We start from the raw sequence: 23,620 nt of genomic DNA on the forward strand, positions 1-23,620 counted from the left end.
TTCTGAACTAGACTTCACCTGGCCATCAGGACAGAAGCTCTTGCCTTCCACCTCAACCCACTTGCATCCAGCTGCCACTATCTTAACAGTACTCACCCACTGGATGGACCAGATCTTGGGTCATATACACAGCCCAGAGGCTGAAGCCACAGCATAAATGAAGCACAATCAGGTTATCTGCACTGTTCCTCAGTCCAAACCACCAAAAAATCCCCCAAGGACAGTTAAGCTCCAAAGAGGTGCCCACACCCTCTGCCTAGTCCTCTGCCTCAGCAGAGCTGGGCTGGTAGACGTTCTTATGACTTGGATCAAATTCTACCACTGAAAAGCAGTTGGAAAATTTTAAGCAGTCTCACTGTTTCACCTAATTACAGCACTTGTCTAGTTAGAAGAAGGTGTTGATTCCCCTGCTTGACTTTTTTTTTAGGACTAACACATTTGAAGCTGCAGATCTTTGCAGGCTTCAGTCCTGGGCTGAAGCTAAGGAAGAATTTGGTTATTTATACCAGCCTGTAGAGCTGCTGCAACTTAACCGAGCCACCTCAAAGCAGGAAGGTCACAGAGTGTCTTTCTCCCTCCCTTCCACTGCATTCAAATCTTTCACTGTTCCTGTAAAACAGGAGAAGGTGCTGTTTGCCTTGCTGTGTCTTTCTTCCACTTCCTAAGATTGAGTTACCAGGACAACAAAGAAGGGTAGGAGGGAAGTGCGTATGTGTAGCTCTGCAGGAGCAACCTCTTTGCACACCCTCCCACTGGAAGACATTGGCAAACGGTACCCGTTCAGTGGAAGGTGGGATTCAGGTTTCAACCAAATGCTGTTGGAAACCCTCCCTTCCACACTGATTGCCTTCCCTGCAGGCTAGCAATGCTCAGTGATGTATTCAGCTCCAAACGGCTGCGACAGAAATAAACACAAAGTTAAAGCATAGCATGAAGGTAGCCACTGCTTTCGCAAGGCATGATGAAGCCATGGGATGCTAGGATGGGATCCTGATGCCATGTATGAAGTTTCTCATGCTTGAGGTTTCCCAGGATGAACCTTTTTGTACGAGTCAGTATCCAGAGTAGAAACTGTGAGCTCTGAATTGCCTCAGAACATCCTCTTTTGCTCACATCTGCAACAGGAACAGAATCTCTGACCTTAACATGCACTTGTCAGTCTCAAGACAGAAGTGGCTCAGATGCAGCCACAGGCTACTTCTTCATATCCAAGGAACAAGAGTTCTCTGTGGCACTTTGGAGAAGGGCAGAATTTGACAGAACCATTACGGTTCTATTATAAAATACAAAGTCTGGGTAAGCAGCAGGATGGCAGTCAGGGAAGTCAAACCTATTAAGCCAAGAGCTTTCCTGATGTTACTCCCTTCTCACGCTAGGTTACTGGAGCAGAACAGATTTTCTATCCTATGCTCATCTTCCTTAGACATAACACCAGATCACTGCAACTTCAATGACAACGGATCTTGAAACCAGAAGGCTCCCTGCCTGTTCTGATGCTCCAAGCATGCTTTCAGAGCATGTGCTGCAGAGAAATGTGCTGCAGAGAAATCCCCTCGGAAGGGCAGTGACCCTTCCCAAGGCAAACTAAGCATCAGACATGAGGGAGGACCACCTATAGTATGCTGCTTAGAGCCTCTTTGCCAAGGTTTCCATGTTTCCTCTGGCCTTGCCTTCAGAGCTGGCAGATGGGAGGAGAAGAGCCAGAGGGGAGCATAAGCACGCTGACTTGTGCCATGTCTTGCCCAACCATGTCAGCTGACCTACCTTGAGCGTTCCTCTGTCTGAGGCTACAGAAAGGAACCAGGAAGAAGCAAATTCCTGGCTTCACTTGGCCTTCTAATAAGACTGTTAGTATTTGGGGAAAAAAAAAAAGAAGAAATAATTTTCAGTTGGTTGCAAAATTTAAACTTGACCTTGAGAGACTTGAGCTTTTATTCAGCTTTTGAGGTCTCCTTTCACAGCGACCAAGACAGAGGCAACCACACGAGCACTATACAGGGTTATAAATCAGAAGAAAAAAGAAGTCAGAAACCTTTTCTTAAATTAAAACCAAGCAAGAAAAGGAACAGGGAGGATCAGAGCAACACCCAGAGCTGAACACAGAACGTTGCTAGTTCCTAGTATCTGAAAATTGTGGAGTGTGACTGCAATATTGCAGAACTGACTTTAAAAACTATGAGATGATAAAGCACAACAGCTGAGGACTGTTCCCTTGTCTTACCTCTTAGCTGTTTAAGACTCCTATTTTTTAGTATTTTCCACCACAACCATTATGGTTAGTTTTTAAATAGAAAAATAAACTCTCTGAAAAACTGAGGAAATCACATGGTCAGTACCAGAAGACTGGCAACAACTGATTTCTGATGCGATAGGCCTTCAGTGATTCTATATATATCTGCTCTTAAAACTGGGCTGCTGCAGCAGGCTCTGAGAACTGCATTACTGGGAAACAACAGGGTAGTGAAGCAGTTCTGGAATGAGCAAATTTTCATGCTAGTTAGCTAAAAAGCTCTGAAGAGAAGAAAAGCTCTTTGCTTGTTTAGACCTTCAAAGGAAAAGCACAGGAACAGAGCTATCATGGGTTGGACTTTTCTCACTGTAGTGTACGAATATTCTGTGTAATGCCCAAGGATGCTGCCCCGGCTACTGCTAGAATTTGTCTTCAGAATGTATTTTTTTTCCACAGTGTTGAGCGTATTTCAAATGAGACAGTGACGGCTCTTAGTTACAGGGTTTTTTTTACTGTAGGAATTTAAGTGTGATACTAAATATTTTAAATCCATATACACTTAAAAAATTAACTCTTACGTGATTCATTTAGACTCTGATCTTGCAAAGATGAGCTATGCTTAAGCCTAAGAATCAGCATATAGATAGGATCAGAAATAGCCACTGAAAAGGTGTCTTTTGTCTTCACTGTGATAATTTTCATGTGTAAGGATCAACTTAATATTTTGTGTTCGGCAGAATCTCATGGAACAGTTGCAAGGGTATGAAAAATACTGCAGTATTAAGAATATTTCACCTTCATACTAAAGCAAGGCTAAAACCTGTAATCCCTTCTCATAATGGGAAAAAAAAAATGTAAACAGGTCCACGCTGCTTAACTCCATTACCTGCTGTTATTGCTACACGTATTTTTACCTGACCATTTTAGTTTTGTGTCAGAAGATGAGAAGGAATCTGTTAAGCTCACAATCAATACACCCCGTTTCCAAATTCTCCAGACAGAATATTATATTACCCATGCTCCAGTTTATGTTATTAATACAAAAAATGAGGAAGGACTACCAATTTCATCCCTCTGGTATCTGGCTTCCTTCCAGAAGGCTGATTAAACAAGCATATTACAATAAAAGAAAGGATTCAAGTTGACTTACCTCCACTTTAAGGAGTGCACAACCTTTCAAGAACTCTTGAATATTACTGATGCAATCAGCTTCATTTTTAGGCTCCAGGCAATACTAAAGAAAGAAAATCCACTGAGATCATTGCATTACCTTCTGTATAGCCTCTATTCAGAAGGCCTGCATGAATATTGACATGTGCGTTTTATACTGAATTAGGGAAGCTTCTTAAGGGGGCGGATGGGGGTGGCAGGCAAGCTGTCAAAGCAGGAAGAAAGAGCCACTGGAGGAAGTGATGCATACATTGAAATGGTCGGCATCTTGTTTTGAATGTCAACACATGACAGTGCCCTAAGTGACAGTGGGAAATCGATGACCTTTAAGAACACACTGCCCCCAACCATCACATATGACCGAAAGATAAAGAGCTAGCAAAACTGATTTTTGCATAATAAAGGCAGGCTCTTGTTTTTCAGGATGGACCACCTTTTTTTTTTTTTTTTTTTTTTTAATTAAACAGCTTCTCGTCTGTGTTGCCATTTCCTATCTCTCATTGGACTCCTTCCCTTTTTTTCTTTTGCAGTTACCACACTTCTGGACTGTCTGAATATATGCCTTGTAAAACTGTAATAGGAGGTACTCACATGGCTTAAATGGCTTCAGTACCAATGGATTTGCTGGCCTTGGGACAGTTCAAAATGGCACGGATGCAAGGTTTATTATTTATTCCTAACTTGAACTGCTTTTCTAGTATATTTCCTGACTAACAAAGTATTTTACAGTAAGAGTTCTGAAAGCGTGAATATATTTACAGTTATAATTAATGATATTTACGTAAATACAGACAAACTGCATATCCTTCTGTTCAAAATCAATATATTTTGATCTCTGGTAGGCCCGGTATTTCCTGCTACTGAATCAACATGCGTTAACTCGGCCAACTGCAACCTTTCAGGTTTTTTTTCTGGATGTAAAGACAAAACTGAAGAACTAAAGCTACAATCGTACTTCGCCCTCAAACGGATACAACTAGTAACCGATATGTAAAACATTCATCGCTCTGATGCTCCTTGCTCAGCTTACTTACCAAAGAAAACCACACCTCGGAATGACCCCCGCAGTATTTTACTGAGCAGTGCTGCGTTTCAGGCTAGCAAAATACGTCTTAAGAGAGTTACCTTTTCTGCAGATCCCGGAAGAAGTCGATTAATGAGTTTACAAAGCACAGTTCCATCTTTCAGAGAAATTTTCAGGAACTCCTCCGGATCATCTATTATTTTCTTAGGGGAATTTAAAACTCCTAATGAAATTAGCCACGTTACAATTTGCTCTTCTGGATTCATCGCGGAGAGTTCTGCCACCAGCGCGGTTCTCCTGTGCAGCAGCAGCTTGCTGGAACCCACATCCGTGATTACATCTTCCTGCCTCTGCTGCTGCTTGCAGAGCTCAAGTGTGAAACTACTTTTTTTGCTCAGCGCAGAAACTCATCAAATCTTAAGAACCAGAAATATTGTTACTCTAAGGTAAGAAACTGTTTTTTAAATAAAATAGTTTCTAGCACTGTTACTTTAAAGAAAGACACATCTTTAACTACGCATTTTCAACATTATTGAAAATAGAAGTATTTTATGTGGATACTTGTCCCACCAGAACGATCTTACCTAGTGACTTCCTCCTCATGGCAGCTGGCATCCTATGATCTGGTAAACTTGGTCTTAACTTGTGGCTATTACCCAAATAAGTAAATTTGTCTTTAGTACTGTAAATAATGAGGTATTTGCAGCATTAAAATTGAACTTCACACTAAAGATGATTGAGGTATGAAATATCATACCAACTTTAAGTAAATATCTCCCAACTTTATGCAGCAAACCCAGTTATTAAAACTGCCTTTTACAGAAGTTTTATATTTCCAAGATACGATTTTTGAAAATAAATTCCAATCAGGCACTTTATGTAGAAAAAGTTTGTTTTTTCAACTGTTTTATATAAGAAGTGCACATATAATCCACAATGCTTTTTGGGAAGATGATTATGTTTCAAAACAAACATCTGATTTAAGTTTGAAAAATTCATAAATTTAAGTCATCCGAAGCCGAGAATGAAGCTTTCCAATGATTTCACTTGTCCTATTAAAATGTCCCTTTCCCCCAGCTCTTCAGGATCCATTGTATGGAGCAGTTACCAGTTTTTCACCCTGCTCTGGGATAGTATTGACCATCACTATTGATCGTTATCAATTTAGAACAGTGCAGTCATCTTGCCATTTTCTTATCCTTTTAACTGTCCTTTCACCGAACAGATGGAAAATGAAGCAATTCTCTGTTTATGATGCCAGAGAAGTTGGAGCATCACAGACTGAAGCAATACAACAGGAACAAATTATCCTAGAGACCAGAATTTCTCAGCGACAATGTTCTGAGCTAATTCCTAACCCTGTTCCTTGAAGCAACTGTTTTCAAGACAGTGGTCTCAAACTGCTTAGGCTGGTAATTTAAAGGGTAGGGAGAAATACAACAGCAAAAGGATAAATTATGTACAATAAATATGGTTTTGTGTCTCCACTTTCCAGATCTTATGACAGGTACTGGGACCTACACAAGGATAATTTTTAACAGTCATCAGCAAGTTATGTCAGAATTGCCCTTTTCAGGTTAGACCAGACTTTTGACCTTTATGAGGACCTGGGGATGAGTTCCAGTTCTTTGTTGTGTGGAAATACTATTAAGCCAGTGTGAACGATACAGCTGGCTGGAGCTAAATCACAAAGCTCATTGCCATCTGGTGAAGTACATCTACAACTATCCATGTGTGCAAAACATTTCAAATTGTATGAGTAATTGCAAGAACTTCAGTTTCTTTTTTTTTCCTTTTGCCAGTTCTCACAAGCACTACTATTTTGTAGAATTGAGTACTTGCAGTCTCCACTTTCGTAGCTCACTTTCTCTTTTTCCAGATCTGTAGTAGGCAAGACAACTGCTAATGCTTATTCATCTACTGGGGACAATCATTTCCATATGGAAGACCTCCACTTCAGTCATCTCATCAGAACATACCAGTTTCTGATGTAAAGAGGAAGAGAAATATTTTAACACAGGGAAAATTACACACCTACTTCATGAGAACTCAATGTTACAAACCTGAACACGGAAGAGTGCTTCACCCACTCACTCCTCTAAAAGCACAGATTTTTATTGTGTGGACAGGTTTTGTTTCATGACTTTCACATGCAGCTGTTGCAGCCACGCAGATGTTAGCAGTTGCAGCTACAATTAAATAAGTACTTCCCACATCTTGAACACTTACCAACTTCTTTAAGACCTGGAGACCTGTGTATTCAGAAAGCCCAAAACTATAAGGCATTTCTGATTAGCCACCTCAAGGCCAGCCTTATGTCTTTCTGAAAGGACCTATCTAAGTTCCAGCTTGTTCACCCACCCCTATGCTAAATGAATTCTGTGGCAAACCCAGGGTATGAAAAGTATGGCCACCAAGCAAGGAACAGCTTCTAGTCTGGTCTTTGGAAAAAGACTTCAACTTTGGTTATTTGCCGACAGGGACAATCAAATGAATTGTCAATTGTCTCTTGCAGTGTCAACCTCCACCCCCAAGTTACAAATACACCTTTATTTGCAGCCTGATTTACACCAGTGATGACAATATAGCACAGTATTATTTAAAAAATAAAGGGGTGTGTGTGTCTATACTCAGTTATCAGAGGACTCTGTGTATACACCAGTAACAGCATGGTAACAGGAGCAAGTCAAGAACACCATTCAGATGTTCAGAGAACATTCTAGAGTGATTCTCCTCCAAGTCACTCGCTTTTATGCTCTTTTTGCAGCAGAGGCAAAACACACAATACAAACAACAATGCTGGAGTATTCTTCTGCTGCAGAATCTACTCAGATGCCTTACATTTGAACTAGTGACTTTCAACGATGAAGTCTCAGTCAGCACATGAGCTGATTTACATTCCTCATACATTCTCATTATTTAGCATTTTAGGCAGGTATCAATCTCTTTTCATATGATAGCTCATATGGTGGTATTACATTTTAGTTAGGATGATGTGGCTCAGCCTGAACAGCAGTACCCAGACTATAAGCTACTGCTGAAAAAGGAGTTGCTTAATATTAGAGCGTTATTATTCTTTCTTGCAGAAGATACACTGAGACCATTTTGTAACAATAAACCTCCAGCACAATATGTAACACTAGTAATCTTTTCCACCATGCAAGTGTTGCTAACACGTTTATTTTTTTCAATTAAAAACAAAACCAAAAACAAATCTCATTATGCTTGTTTAACAGTAAATTTATTAGCCCCAGGAAATACTGCAATTCTACCCATCTGCTACATACAGGCAGACTTACTCCCAGAATCTTGCAGTCCATAACTAAGTTTAAAGCGATATTCGCATCCCAAAACCAAAAGGTAGTTTTAAATGCCTAGGCAAGGTATGCATGATTTTTCCTTCTTTAGCTACCCACTATAAACTGAGCGTTAGTTGTTTAAATGAGATCAGTTTATGTCTACCACAGCTCAGGGGGCTGCGGCACAGGGGGTTGGCCAGCATAAACTTTATTAGCCATGACTGTGTAAGTACTTCAGTCAATTGACATTAGGTATCTACATGAAATACCGGTGCGTAAGAAAATGCATTAAAACCAAGGCAAAGGTTTGAAGAAAGCACCTTGTTGCAAGAAATGCAGTGCTGTCTGGAGTTTTGCACGAAACTAGTACACATAACAACACTAATTATTCTGGGCATTTGTCACCAATATCGTCTCAGTACATCAACACCTCCTTCCTCTCATCCAGAAGGCCTGGACATTTATAAAACTGTTAATGTAAGAACACAGTAAAACTTTTCATGGTTCCTTGGTGAAAAAGAATTTGTAACAATTTAGTTCTCTGTACTTTAGATTACTAAAACTCACTTCTATAGAACTTGCTCTTTTTTTCACCATAAACAGAAAGCACCCAATGTAAAGGGCAACTCCGGATTTTTTTGCTGCAGAAATCTACTGATGTGTGTATATGGACTGAAAAAAAGGCTCACTCAACTCTTGGAAGATGTTAGCTACAGCAGACAGCAATTGACTTCCACCTGACAATTTTTTTAATATCCAAGAGATTAGTAGTGCTACTTTCAAAGGCAATTCCTGAATGTTAACACAACCCTCTAAAACAAATAGTGGGTAACACCACATTCAAAAGCCAAGCTTCATCAGTTGCACTTTGTTATCCTTCCATTTCCCAATGCATATCCACTGCTGCACTGCTGCCTTCTAGTCACCGTAACTGAAAAAAGGAAATCCAAGTTAGTACACTCTCAGAAACCAACACACAACTGAGTTGATTGTTTTTATATACACAGTGCATACATTTGGATTATATTCCATTTATCCCAGCAGTATGAAAATACATCAATAGCTAACTACAATAATCAAAACAATCCGAGGACTACTTGTATTAATGCACACTTCTTGTACAACATTGTCTCCAGAGCAAGTACTGAGCAAAGCCTCTGTAATCCCTGTGCGTATCCCCCTCCAAACTCTTGCTTACTACAAAATCCCACTAGTTCTTGACCATCTCAGCATGATACTCAGGAATCCTGTAATAAACTGCTATAGACACTGGTACTAACCTGTAAATAATGATGTGCTATACATTAAACTTGTGATCAAGGAAAGGTGAATTGCTTGCTAAATCAGTACAATTACATCCCTTTTTTTTTTTAACAAAGTTAGTATTTCCTGCCATGTGATCAGTTAAGTTCCATTTACTGCTCCCTAAGCTAACGTTGGCGCCATGCCTGTTAAAAATTTGGAAATGTTTATAAACTGCAGAGTATGCTGAGAAAGTGTGCTTTTATCTTCGATATCTTCATTAATTACAACATGGGTCACTATGACCATTACGTGACAAAACACATCTAGTGAACCAAGAAAAAAGCACTTCATTTTTCAAAAAGAGAAGGTTTTTCACTTGCCAAGAATAATCAACCTTCAGCTTCCCACCTACTACAGAAAATTGACGTTAACATGGCACATACATACAAAAAAGTTGAAAATATTCTGACACAACCTATACGATGATTTGGCAAAACCTTTTAAAGTTGCCTAAGGTGCTGCATATTAAAGACAGTATTCCATCTCTTTACTAGAGGATTCATGATCTGGATCAGCCTCGAACTGTAAATCTAGAAGTTGACTCCTGCTGATTTTTTCTGGTTGGTGGGGGGTGAGCAAGAGGAGAGAACTTTTAGACATATTTCCCTAGACCACTTGGGTCTCATACTACTGACATCAATGAAAAAAAGGTTAGGCTTTTTAATCTTTAAAGAGACACCTATAGTTCAAATTGTGTCATTTCCAGTAGGATTTGTGATTTAAATATTTTACAAGTCATGCCTAAGAGGAATGCGAACATAAGGAAAGTAACACTTTTTGTTCGTTGAAATTTTATCAAGTGACAGAAAAATAAAAAGTTCGTCAGGTAGCAGCTTTTATTTAACTATAAGCTTCCTTTGACTCAGAACAAAAAATACTCATGATGCTTCTGCACCTGATCTGAAATATAATCCAGTACCCTGAAACAGAAGTGTGTTTTTCCATTTTTGTCAAGGTAACAGAAGCAATTTATCAGTATTTACAAAACATTACGGGCATATTCTGACAAAGGCACTGCACTGCTATTTAGTTGCTTTTGCTGAGACTCTAAAAAGAATAAATTGTAAGCCAAGTGAGACTACAAACATCACACAGTATGCAACAGAATGTATCGTTGACACAAGATGGAAATTCCCTGAAATCAGTGACCATGTGTCAGATAAACAATACTGTACCAACTACAGCTTTTTATTTTCACCATTTCAAAGTTGGTTCTCAAAAGCAGTATTTGAAACTAACAACAAAAGATGTGCTTACATTTACAGAGTACTTTGAAAACTAATTTAAAAATTACATAAAAAGTATACATGCTTCTTACCTAAATACTTCCCTTGGAAAGGTTATCTGTACTCACCCTTCACTCTATACTAGATTTTAATGGATTTTGCACACATTAGAAGAAGTTACTTCCTTTTTTTGGTGAAAGTAACAATTATTTAGTAGAAAAGTTTTTAAAAAGGCTGTATTAGCATGACAGTCACTACCACCTTCTTTTTTTCCTGTCACTCTTCCACATAAAGCCTCAAGACAGTTGCTCCTTCATCTATTTGAAAAATAATTGTAATAGCGTAGGCTTCAAAGTCATGAAACACAGCTGATCTACAAAGTTTTAAACCATTCTGGCAATGCCTGGAAGTCTGCAATTTAATCCAAGGACCTCTGCAGAGATTAATTCCTAATCAAAGATTATACTCGGTATAGTCATTAAATTGCATGTTCTGCACCTTTAAGAAGACTGATTAAATGCCTGTACTGACATTTATTATTCTAATTCAGATTTTTACAGTCTGGTCTTCTAAAGATTCCTAGACTAAGTATCCTCTACAGCATGATTTAAAGTGAATTTGTAATCATATTTTATGTTCAGCCGTGCGCAAATTGAATCAATTTCTGCATAAGTCTCTCAGTCACTCCTAACTTAGTAGGCTTAAAAAGACTACTCAAACCTCCTCCTCCAAAATTCAAACAGGAAGTTGAAAATGCTCTTTAGCCATAAACAATGTCCATCCAGATCTATAGACAAAGAACCACCAGAAATCTTCCTTCCACCTATTACACTAGTATAATATTTACCTTATGTATTGGTACAGGCACCACTCATCTCTGCCACCAATACAGATGAACCAGTATTTCTTCTGTAGTATCTTCTAGAAGTTATCACCCTGCAATCAAGAAAAGATACAACAAATTGAGAAAAGTACATTTTACAGCACGAGTCAACCCATGGTGCTTCCCCCCCATTTCAAAAAAAGTCACAAGCTTGGGTTTGCAGATTATTCTGTTGAAACTTTTACTACTTCTCTTCTAAGTGGTGGAGGATTCACTGGCTTGGAATGGACTGGAATGGCTTAGTGACAGGTTGCATGGCTTATGGATTCTCATTCCTTTTCAATGGTGCACTGCCACGTTAAATCCATAAGTTGAACGACAAAATTTACTGAGGACTAAACAGTAGTACAAAGCTCTTGGGTTTGTGGTTTGTTTTTTTTTAGTTGGAGGTCTTCATGTCTACCATAGTCAAGAGCATCTTTTGAACTTCATGGCTTTACCTGAGTCATAACAACTTGCCACAGGTTCTGCCACATCTACTAGATATCCCCGTAATGCAGTATCAAACTAAACAGAGTCAGGCATCCAACTAAACGTCAAGTTTGCAATGGCTTGCTTCAAACTCCCAATAGCCGAGCTGATATTTGTCAATCTAAACCAATTCCTGATTTCACCAGGCTTTTAATTTTGTTAAAATATAGTATATGCAGCCTTTTTTAAGCATCTTCACTGAAAGATATGAGCACAGAATACCCCCTCCCAACCCTGCTTGGCAATATTCTGCCTAGAGTGAGCTGCATTATAACTTTAGTTTCAAAATTGGTGCCACAAATGCTTTATATCCAAGAAGAAATGTTGAATTTGGAGAACTTCTAATGTATTGGAGTATTTCTTTTCCTTTTTTTTTTTAAATCTAGACAGCACTTCCATTGCCATGACGTGCAGCTTGTCTTACTGTACTAGAGGAAGATAACTTGGTTCAATTTTGACTTAGACTGAAAAACTAGTTTGCTTTGCTTACCATCTTTGCTGTTTCACAGGCATTTGATGCTTTAAATCAGCTGTGGAATGCTGAAAGATTCACTTGTTTTTATGAAGCCATAAGCCTTTGAGAAGTTGGAGAGAAAGACTTCTTTGCTTATCTTATTTTCTCCTTTGGAATCAAAGATGTTCCTTTAAAAGTGAAACACTACAGAGTTGCAAAAATTTGAAACAGTATGAGTAAGCATCGTTTTGCAGCTTCTTTGATGGAACTGGTCAATTTTTTTATTTTTACAGTATTCTGTAGCTGACTTACATGTACATGATTTATCTGGAGGGGAGATCTTTTCAAACTCCCCATGAAACAGTAGGAAGGCAGAAAATAGTATTATCCACTTGCTTTTTCAGGTTAAGTGAATGATATCCTCTATTTCTCTTTACACAAGGATCTGAAGGCATTGTTGGGAACACCATGACTTCAGCACAACTGAACTTTGTGTGGACTATCCCCACCACCCTCCAAATCACAAGCAACACTTTGTTTAAGAATGAGATGCTGAACATGTAGAACAATCCATCTCCATGTTAGATGGTTGGATGTTGTGTGGAAGATCTTAAGAACTGCTTGTTCCATTCATGAGGAAAATCAGATGGGAGGTGTGGCATTTCAGGGAAACTTTACTTTGAAAATTACAACACTAGTACACAGCTCAAGTTTCATACATTTAACATCTGCTTTTTGAAAGAAATGTTAACAATTTTGAAATGAAATTAAACATCGGTTTAACTTTTCCTCACAAAAGCATAAAAGTCATGGAGGGGAAAACTTAACAGGCAACAATAAAAAAAGGTAAAAACAACTTTTCCTTTTAGTAGTCCTCTGGTAGTAAAGATAGAACAACTTCCACTTTTCCTTTTTTTTTTGAGAAGTAATCTGTCTTGGTCCAAAATTTTTTAGAGTGTTTTTAGTATCTGCTTCTGCCTCCACCTCTATCGGATCTGCTTCCACCACGGCCACCACCTCTGGGTGCTCCGCGGCTTGAACTACTGTAAGAATCACGAGGAGGTGGATAGCCCCTTTCCATGGATGGGGGAAGACCCCTGTCTTGTCTTCCAACACGATCACGGCCACTTGAGTAGACATCACTTCTGCTGCTTGAGTAACTTTCTCGGCTTCCATATCCATCTCGTGTGCTGCCGTAATCATCATATCGACTGCTTCCACCATAAGATGGCGGGGGCCCTCGTGCAGGTGGAGCACTACGTGAGTTACCTGCAGGGTCAATGGTCAGGTAATATGGCAACACCATAAGTTATATATAACAATTTCAATCTGAATTTACAGAATTGCTGTATTTAAATGCTTACTGCTACTCTTTTGTATGTATTGAGATGTTCTTAATATAATCTGCCACATTAATGGTATTTAAAGTGGGGATTGCATATCAGGCAGTGAGTGGATTTAAAGACTCTGAAGGAATGAAGACGGTGTTCATTCAGGCAGGCTCTTTACTGGGTATTCCAGAACAGCTTGTTATTTTAGAGAAGAAACTCAGCCATATTTTCCAGAGATAGTTGCAATTCTGAACTGTAGACTTTGCTTCTTTAGCTTATAGCTTATTTAACAAGATGATCAAATGATAACCAACAACTGCACTTTCACTGTAGGGGGAAAAAAAGTCCCACTTCCCCATAAAACATGAGCAACCTAGTAGAAGTCAGATTTTATGGCACCTGTACAGATTACTACATGATCCTCAAAATGGATTCTTACCATAACTCTCATATGAATCTCTGTAGGAGCCTCCACTTGGATGATCCGAGTAGTCTCTGTCACGTCCACCACCGTATCCATCACGATCGCTATAGGAGGAAAGACTACTAAGACTTAGTACAAATCAGTGAGAACCCAGCAAGAATAAAATGACAGGGAGAAAAATCCAACAGTAGATACCTATATCCCCTAGAGGGGTATTCGTCACGTGAACTGGAATGACCATAATCACGATATGCATAGTCTCGTGGCGGTGGTGCATAGTCCCGTGTATCCCTGGAACTGGGATAATCTCTGCTTGAATAACTACAAAGAATAAGAATTGAGACGTTAGCCACATGTCACTTCTGAAAATCAGGGACTGAAATCCTTTCTCTGAACAAAAAAAAAAAGCCATACTAAATTAGTCAAATAATTTACCCGTCTTTAGTGCTATAGCCATCATCTCTTGGAGACATGTAGACATCTCTTCGTGATGGCATGGGCTCTCTGCGTGGAGGACCACCGTAACTGTCTCTTCCACGTGACACAGGAGCTTAAAAGAAAGTCCAGATTTTTCAACTTAATAAGCATTTAGGCACACAGAAGACTCCTCAAGGCAAGTAAGTATTAGCAGACTGTTTATAGCTATTTAAAAGTATTTCTGTAGCCTACATTTTTAATACTTTACACTTCTGCTTGTACAGTTTTAAATCAGCGCTAGAAGGAACATACTTATCAAATCACACCAAATTGTTCCAAACAGCTACAAAATGGTATTGGTATAAAGAGAACCGATAGATTAGAAAAACAATATGCTATCCCACAGCAGATTTAGTTAGAATCAATGATCTGCAACAGTTCCTGAAGAAAAACTAAAGCACTACAGCTGACTAAGCAACAAAGTAACTGAGGAAATCCTTACCTCTTCCTCCCATACTACTGCTACGCACTGGTCCTGAAGGTGCTGATCTCTTAGGTGGAGGGCCACCACTTCGTGGAGGTGGACCTCTTTTCATGGGAAGTGGCCCTCGAGAAGACCCTAGAAGGATAAGTCATAAACCAACTTGTTGTTTCTGTGATACTCACCTGTATGCCCCTAAAGCCCAAACTGCAGTAACTTAGGCACTGTTGTTACTACTATGCAATCAACAGTAAACTTCTAAAAGTAGACCTCAAAGCCTTCTCTTGTGTTTTGGCCACTGCTAGATGCTACTGGCAGAACTGAGAGCCTACCAAGTTAACCTTCCACAGCCTAAATTCCTGTCAAGAACTGTTTTTTAGAACTTATCCAAAAGCCACACAGTGTGACACAAGGGAGAAAGACAGCTAATATCTTTTACCAGTCACAGCTTAAATGCTCAACAAGTTACTGTTCTCAGAAGACAAGAGCCACCTGGGAAGATGTATTAGAGAAGATCCTACACAGAGATGGAACAGAGGCACTACAGAGTCTGTAGAACCTACGACACAGACTCTTCAAGACAGGAATGTTCACTATTTCCAGAATTTTTCTCTGCATTACAGCTTTTACTGTTATATTTCAGGTGCTGCTTGCTGTTTCTTATAAGTGACAGTTTTGTTTTGATACTGAAAAAGTCTGAATAAATAGCTAATAAATAAATTAATCTTAAGTTAAAGAATATCCAGTATCAAGTAATGTGCTACCCTTCCACTTCAGAAACCTTCAAGTCAACACACTACTATTTTGTAACAACAAACAAGACTTCGCTTCCCTAACTCCCACTATGATCTGGAAGGTTCAGTCCTAGAATTTAATACATTTAGACCTCTTGCTAGTAAGAATGAAAGGCAGTTCCCTTTCCCTGCCGGAAGAGAATCACTTTTTCAACTTGAATACCAGAAAGCTTCCTTTCTCACGTGCAGGGCAGGAGTTTTGCTTTTCTTTCATAGCCAAAAGTCAAGTGGAGTGTTAGTTGTAGAAGGGAATCTTCAGATTTGAAAGCCTTTTCTTAAGGTGTACTTGCCTAATCAAAAATTTGACTAAACTGCTGAGATCATATTTCATCATTTTAATAAAGAAAAAGAAGTGCACTATTCAGCTGTTTTGACTTTTTTTCCAGTAGGATTATTGTCATCTTCCAATGGGATTGTCTTGTATGTTGTCCAAGTATATAATGAGAGGTAAATACATACCCAAGTGACTCCCTCTTGAAGGTGGTCCTCTCGCGCCACTTCCGCCTCTTCCACCTCTAAGGCCCCTGGGAGGACCTCTGCTTCGTGGGGGGGGCGGCGGCCCACGCCTACCACCACTTTCAAAGGATGGCTTGGTTGCTTGTTCCACTTTAATTGCTTTCCCATCTAATGACTAAAGAAGAAGCTGCTTTACTTACTGCTCAGTCATGTTTGTATTTCTTAAATTAAGCCCCTCTTGCTTCACTATTATAGGGCTTCCATTTTATAAAGTTAGAGCAACTCTAGAACTGATTTCAGTCTTCAGTATTAGTCCCCATGTACTCAGCAGGACGTTGGGCCTAATTTCTACAGCACTTCATTCTTGTGGTATTGATGAAAAAAAAATACAGAGCAGCATCAGAAAGGACTTTCAGTAAAAACACAAGTGTCCAATGATTACGGCAGCCCCATGTCATTTATTCTGTAAATGAAACATGATTTATGATCTCCAATTTACTTTCAATTGCCACGGACTTTTGTACCAAACTAGGACTGCACCAGTAGTTACAGGATTAAGCTGAAGATATCTTAGCTTCAGTTGGGATTTCTGGCAATGGGGAGGCCGTTCAGTACATTTTCTTGATGTCCTGATAAAACGGTGATCACTGAAGTATTTAGAAGCAATTTCAGCATCTACAAAGCAGACAGTATGATAATTCACCGCTTTTTTTCCTACTGTTTCAAGCTGAGTTTAAAAAAAAAAAAGGTGACTGTCACAATTTACTCTATTACTTGCTTTTCCAGAGTGGAGATGCTTTGTGGTTTTGGTTTTTTGTTTGTTGGGGGTTTTGTTGTGTGGGTTGGTTTTTGGGGGTTGAGGGGAGTGGAAGGTGTTTCTGGAATACAGACCTGCAGTAACAGGAACTCTGCAGCAAGCTATTATACCTCAAACATGAGCAGGTGGCAAGACATATTGAGTAACTCAACCTAATTAATCACATTTCTGTGTATCTTTCAGATACCACACATTTGTCAACTACAGCAGAGTCACTTTCATAAGCTCTGCTGAAGTTGGGTTACTGCACATCTATCCTGGCAAACATGCTTTATTTGCCTCTTTCAGCAGTTAAATATGTAACTGTATGACAACTAATGAATTATACAGGCAGGAATTGTTGTTTATTGCACTTTGCTGCAATAAATGAACAAGAATATGACTGCTAGTAATATCTCACTCTGAACTGCTAGCAGCATTTTACAGAGGTACTGAATCTTTTTTTTTCTCCACTGAAATCTAGCCCTCTCTGATATCATCTGCTTGATTAACTTGTGTATTCTGCCACTGTATGTAGTTGTAGCTACTGTTTGAAAAACCTGTGTGTCTATCTACAGGTCCAACTTAATTTTTTTTCTCATAATGGATCAAGAAATACTAGCAAAATCATATTGGTCTTGGCTTTGACTTAGTAAAAATATTTACTTATGGAGAAGTATTTTCTACTTCCTCAAAAAGCCTTTTGGCATGAAAAGCTGAAACATTCCAGGAGTGAGCATTAGTACCTCTGATCACTGGAACTTCTCCGTTTGTATCATACTATTTTGCCATCATTATCATTCATGTCTCAGTCATCCTTCTCAGAACAGAAACAGTGGGCTTGAAGCCTTAAGCTTTGCCATCATTTATCACTGCTGTCCTCAACTTCACAGCAGATTCTTGACAGCTTGTTTTAAGTTTGGAAACCAAACACCATCCCCTTCTGCTAGCAGGGGTTCTGAAAACCTGGATGCTATGTCCAAGTTATTTCCTTTTTTATGTAGGAGGTACAGTTTTCCTTATCATTTCTCCTCCTATTTCCTTCTGCCTCGCACTTATGCATCTTACCCTAGGCAAAAGACAAGTTTCTTTTGAAATTGCTTTATGCAAGCAGTCTTAAAAAGCTATGCCTAAGGTTCAAAAAGCCCTTCTATTATGTCCAGGATTATTTTTCTTTTTCTTTGTTAACCAGAAAATATTTGTCAAAGTTAGTCTGTCCTATAGCAGAGGGGTTGTCCCCTCCTAAAGCAGAGGGGACAACTTAAATTTATAGGTTCTTAGTTCAAAGAAAGGTATCATCAGATAAAACTCACACAAGCCATCTCAGGGAGTTTTTTTCAGTAAGCCCAAAGCACCAGCTGTCAACATCAACACTCATTAGTTGGTGTTTATAACCTGGATTCAGAGTGTAGTAGCATTTTTAATATGATATGGGCACCATAAAGTGGAGTCACCTCGATGCTAAAAAGCAACAAAATAATTTAAGATAAGAGTAATTTAAGGATAATAACAGATTGACAATCATGAAAACTTCTGTATGCAGAATGAACAATCTACACAGCTTTAGACGGTGAGCCAGGGAACCTTAACCAAACAGAATTAGAGAACTGTCCTGCAAACTGTTCCGCATTCCAACAGAAAAGATGAATGAAATTTTTAAAATTTTGGGAGTGGGGCAGACATCAAGTATTCTCAAAAAACTGTTACAGAAATCTGCATGAAACTGCAACCTAACACCGCACACGGCTTTCCTCTCCAACAGATCATTTTACTGTTGATGCTGCAGTGACTCCGCCATTTCTGCATGGTCCCTGATGGCACTTCCAGTGGGCTTCCGTTCAGCAAATACATTCTGAGGACTGAAGATGACTTCTTATCAGGCTGAGCTTCTACATATTATATCGCTTCTTCACCAAAAGAACTGGAAACACTTTCTGTTGATTAGAGAAAGGCAGCCTTCTGTAGCACTGAGCACAGTTTAGACTGTTCTTTGGATCGTAGTATTTGTTTGCAACCTCTTAAGACAGGCCAGCTGGCTTAGCAGGTCTACACTGGAATTAGATCTTTGGTTTTTCCTGGATGTGTCCTCTAAGATCATGTCCTCTCTTTAATTATCCATTTTGTCCTCAGGACTTAAAATCCAAAGATCATGAGAACAGCCTACTGCACAGAATGACCACTACAGACTTGGAGTAGTCACACTTGTGTCCAGATAAGCATGTGCATGACATCAGGATGTAGAGTTGACTACCATAAGCTAAGGTTCTTCTTAATGAAGGATAGTAATTTTCTATGATAAAGTACTTTAACAGTTGTTCTGTGCTGCTCAGACATGCTAACATTGATACAATTCTGCAGAGAAAGTAATTTAAGTGAAAAATCTCCACCGCCACTCCAAAATCATTATCTTCTGACCTCTTTCTGCAGGACTAAAATTAATCTTCAACGAGCAAGCTCAGACTAGTCTATGCTTGTCCCATTTTAGAATGAAATATAATTAACCCCTTCCCCCTCCCCGAAAGGAAGCAAAATATTGTATAGAAGTTTTTCACAAACATTTGCAACACAAAAAGACCAAATGCAAATTCACTCTTGCAGAATCTAAGTCAGCCTCTCCTACTGGCTGCAACTCTGAATTCCTTTAGAAGGACACAATGAGCAACACACTGGCGGTGCAGAACTCTTCCCCATGGCTAGACAGGTCAACTGATTCTTTACAGACTGCTTGAACTATCATCTGCACAGTGCTTCTGCTGTTTCTTCTTAAGTGCCTGAAATTCTCACGAGCACTTCAAGCCATCATTTCCAAATGGACAGAAAACGTCCAAGTTCTGATTTATTATAATGATTTCTCCCACAGCATGCCTCAAACACCGTTCCTCCTCAGATCCAGAATGCAGAGTCTTTTTGAGGTACAAGCAGTACTTATTGTCCAGAAGGCTTTGTGAAGATGAGGACGAGAGACTACCTCACAAACATCTTCCACATCTTTCATATCCATGGTCAAACCAAGACAGACCACTACATAGCTGGAACTATACACAATAAGCAGCTAAATGTTTACGTCAAAACAGTCATTCTAGGCCAAATCCCAATTGAAGATGTTCTTTTCATGTACTATTTCCTGTTCCAGTTTCAAAGCAGGTGAAGGTACTTTTAGATTTGTAGCACTGAAGACAGAAACCATGAGAACGACGATCTGCAATGCAAGGCAGTACTTTCTAGCATTTCTTGACAGTGATGCAGATGGTGCATTCCAGAACATGTAGACATCACCTGAGCCAAACATTTCATCTCATTTAGCTACTTTACACATTACTTTTCTGAATGTTTCCAATGTGACCAAACACATGCCACAACATTCAAGATTTAGAACAGATGGTGATTATTTTCAGAGGGATTTTCATTTGAAAGCTGCACTCCACACACTTAGGATTAAGTGACTGAAGTCCTTTCATACGACAATTAGCTGTTGGTACTTGAAGTTACCCCTTATGTGAGGGGTTCAGTGTAATGACTACTTCAGAGGAAATCAGTGTTTAAGAACTGCAGTAAACAAGTCTTCAGACCTGTAGCGAGCTACATAATGTAGAAATAAAATTCAATAAAAGAAGTGCCTTTAAGGATGTTTAGGCTGGTACAGAAAGGACATTATCTGACTTGTCACTCTGCCTTGACAAAAACTAACTTGTTTCAAAAGGAAGCAAACCTCCAAAAGCAGCAACATGAATTGTCACGAGGTTGTCCTGAAGCACCCAGAAACTAAGTACACGCAGCAGAACGCCTGCTATAACACAACACAAGGGAGTTTTACTATGTGTTCACTGTGAACACTACAGCAAGCTCATTTTCCTCTTCCCAAAGCACAAATATTCTTCATGCTTTACTTACTGACTCCAACAACTGACATTTTTGTTTCACTTTAATGTCTTACACTAATAAGGCAAACAGCTATCTAAATCCCAAGTGTTAATCAGAATCAGCAGAGGCTTCTTCATCTTACATGAATGGCATCTCAGAGACACCACTCAGAAAAAGGCCAATGCAGCATGACCTTAACACAACCGTTCAGATTATCCGTGAAAGACCAGAATCTGAAATTCAAGTTAGCCGAGAAGACAGTTTTCACTGCCTAAAGAGATTGCACCTCTTATGAAAATAAGCAACTGTTGACCATTAACAACAAACTTGCATCTAGCTTTTCAAACATGCCAGAACAGACACAGATCGCAATAGCTTACAATCCTTTGACAAACTATCCTGGTATTTTATCTTGAGAACTTTTGCTCCAAAATCTTAAGTTTTTCTTTTCAAAGACATTACATATGCATTACATTTTATTTCCTCTTAAAGGCATTATCAATGCATTGTAGGGTGCAAACAAGAAAATTCAATTGCTGGCTAACTGGAAAGCTATTTCACATTAACTGGCAAAATGCTCCTCATACATGCCAAGTAGATTGATGATGCAAGTCACAATGTAGGTTATCTACAAATTACCAAAAAGCGCATCACGCTCCGGCACAGTAGGGAAGTCACATTAAACCCATGTTAAGGGAACTGTCATATCCATAATCAGGAGAAAGCAATGCCAGCTTCATGAAGACAAAGACATTTTGCCAAATTTAAAGTTATGACTTGCCTCTAGAATCTTCTAACCTGTTATCTTTCCAACTTTTATTACTAGTTAATTTACCCCAAAGATCAATACTGCTGGTCAGTAGCAACAACAACATATAATTGGTCTTAACTCCTACCTTTCCATTCATATCTCTGGCAGCATCTTTTGCATCTGCTGGACTCTCAAATGTGACAAAGGCAAATCCTCTGGACTTGTTGGTTTCGCGATCTTTCATCAAAAGGACTGCGGAAATAAAGCCATGTTACCCTTTCCGGTAATTAGGCCGCAACACTTAACCTTTACTTAACCTTCTAAGCTCAGAACTTCTTAGAGGACATAAAAGCACCATCATTTCAGACGATCAATGCCAAAAAAGTCATCACAGCTATGCTGTTGCTTTTTTAATTTTTAGTATCTTAAAATAGAAAGGTTTTTCTCTTTACCTTCCACAATGCGTCCATATTTGCCGAATACAGCCTCAAGGGCTTTTTCACTAGTCTCTGTATTCAAGCCCCCAATGAACAGTTTCCCAGGACGATCCGCTTCAACCATTTTGATTCCACAGATGACCTACTAAAAGTATAAGGTTGTTATTAACAAAACATCAAGACTGCAACAGACTTCCGTACCACTTTATGGAATAGAAATGACTTCTTTCCTCAAAAGTACAAGCAAGTTTTCTTGAGCAAAATGTCAATTAAGAGATACGAGGTATAAAAAATTAAATTTTTTAGACTGAATTAACTAGAAGTAGTACTGCCTTCAGTTGCTTCTTCACATTATATAGCCTATTTCAAACAGATTAAGTTAACTTTAAGAAGTGAGACAAAACACTGACTGAGAACTCTCTTAAGATCAAGCAGTATCAGTGAATGTGAGAAGTCTTTCGGGGTTATTGCCTTTTTGCCCTCGATGGCAATCCTAGCACTCCCTCCCTCTAAATTCTGCCATATATGTTCTAAAAAATTTAATTAATGTTTTGGTCTTACTTTGACACATTAACTTTAAAGTCATCTTGGCCCCATATTCCAAATTAAGCTCATTCTTTGTTACTTAAAATACACCGAGACTACGCCGAAGTCCTGGCCTACAGAACGTGTCCGCCTGAACGGACACCAGACCGCCACTACAGTTCCACACAGCAAGGCCACGGCCAAGGCAAGGCGGGAGAACGGGGCGGGAGTGGGGGGGGTGTGAAGCAGAAGAACCGAAGACAAAGCAAACCTCAAAGCGCCTGGCAAAAGGCCTAGCGCCTGCGGACAAGCCTTACCAACACGCCCCTCCAGCCCGGTGGCGGGAAAGCCCGCAGCAGCGTGCGAGGAGGGCCCGCGCAGCTGCCTCGGCACACCAGGGGAGCGGGGACAAAGCGGCTCCCACGCGAGGCGCGAGGCCCAAGAGGCCGCGGCGCGCGCGCGCAGCCGCCCCCCTCTCTACCCCGCGAAGGCTCGCGCCGGGCCGGGGCACGGGGAGAGCGGGGCGGGAGTGGGGGGGCGCGCGTCAGACCCTCCGCGGTCTCCGGGCACATCCACAAAATGGCGGCCACCTTTGGCAGGGAATCTTCTCCCTCCTGGCGCCAAACGACCGCCTCGGCGCTAACCCGAGCGCACACCTCAAGCCCATTTTGAACTATCCGCCCGGCCCTCCAGGGGCAGCCACCGCCCACCCTTCGTCCTCCTCAGGCATGCGGAGGCCCACGGGGCAGGACCCCTAACAAAACCCCCCGCACCTAAAATGGCGGCCACCGCGCCTCACGCGGTTGGGACCCCCTACCCTCCGCCCCACTACAGCCGTATCACTCTCTCTCGCCCTACACCGGGCTAGGCGAAGAGGGAGGCAGGCCTAGCTTGGCCGCGCCGGGCCTCGGGCCCGCAGCGGCGGACGTGCGGAACGCAGTTCCCTCACCCACGGGCCGGGCCCTCCACCATGCCACCGCTTTCCAACAGCTCACTCCCACCCTGCAGGGCCCCGCTCGCCCCTTCCACAGAACCCCCAAGGCCTGCTCACCTCGCCTGCCGACACTCACCTCCGCTCAGACCGAACTGCAACTGCGCAATGAGAGCGAACAAAGGCGCTGCAGGCCTTTATAGCGCTGACGTCACCAGCCGGCCGAGGCCCCGGATGCAGGCGGCGGCGAGCCCGGCAGGGGGAGGCCGCGGCCCGCCGCGGCGCAGGGGTGTCCCGCGGCTGGCGCGGGCGCGGCCCCCGGGAGGGGTGACGCGGCCTGGAGCACCCCATCCT

General features: G+C 40.6%; 2 protein-coding genes across 7 annotated transcripts in view; both read right to left on the minus strand.

Moving 5' to 3' along the window:
- The window catches only part of ARHGEF6 (Rac/Cdc42 guanine nucleotide exchange factor 6), a gene marked incomplete at both ends in the record, with an annotated part of 38,207 nt that extends 33,517 nt beyond the window's left edge, over positions 1–4,690 (minus strand). For all 4 annotated transcript variants that reach the window (XM_082004110.1, XM_082004109.1, XM_082004108.1 and 1 more), the window contains 2 exons: positions 3,381–3,464; positions 4,526–4,690. In XM_082004110.1, coding sequence (XP_081860236.1) covers positions 3,381–3,464; positions 4,526–4,690 — 249 coding nt within the window. The remainder of the gene's footprint in view (positions 1–3,380; positions 3,465–4,525) is intronic.
- An 8,333-nt stretch (positions 4,691–13,023) lies between these two features.
- On the minus strand, positions 13,024–21,934 carry RBMX (RNA binding motif protein X-linked; the record flags this gene model as incomplete). 3 transcript variants are annotated; one of them, XM_082004002.1, is made up of 8 exons in its annotated part: positions 13,024–13,331; positions 13,833–13,921; positions 14,013–14,138; positions 14,253–14,367; positions 14,737–14,853; positions 15,969–16,140; positions 21,519–21,625; positions 21,826–21,934. In XM_082004002.1, the coding sequence occupies 8 exons, from the start codon at positions 21,932–21,934 to the stop codon at positions 13,024–13,026; spliced, it is 1,143 nt and encodes a 380-aa protein (XP_081860128.1). The 3 variants fall into 3 exon arrangements, with proteins under 3 accessions (XP_081860128.1, XP_081860127.1, XP_081860126.1); XM_082004001.1 differs by having other exon boundaries at positions 13,833–13,936; XM_082004000.1 differs by having other exon boundaries at positions 13,833–13,939.
- Between the last annotated feature and the right edge of the window lie 1,686 nt (positions 21,935–23,620).

This window comes from Phaethon aethereus (assembly GCF_964289735.1).
Source record: "Phaethon aethereus genome assembly, chromosome: 10".
Lineage (NCBI taxonomy): Eukaryota > Metazoa > Chordata > Aves > Phaethontiformes > Phaethontidae > Phaethon > Phaethon aethereus.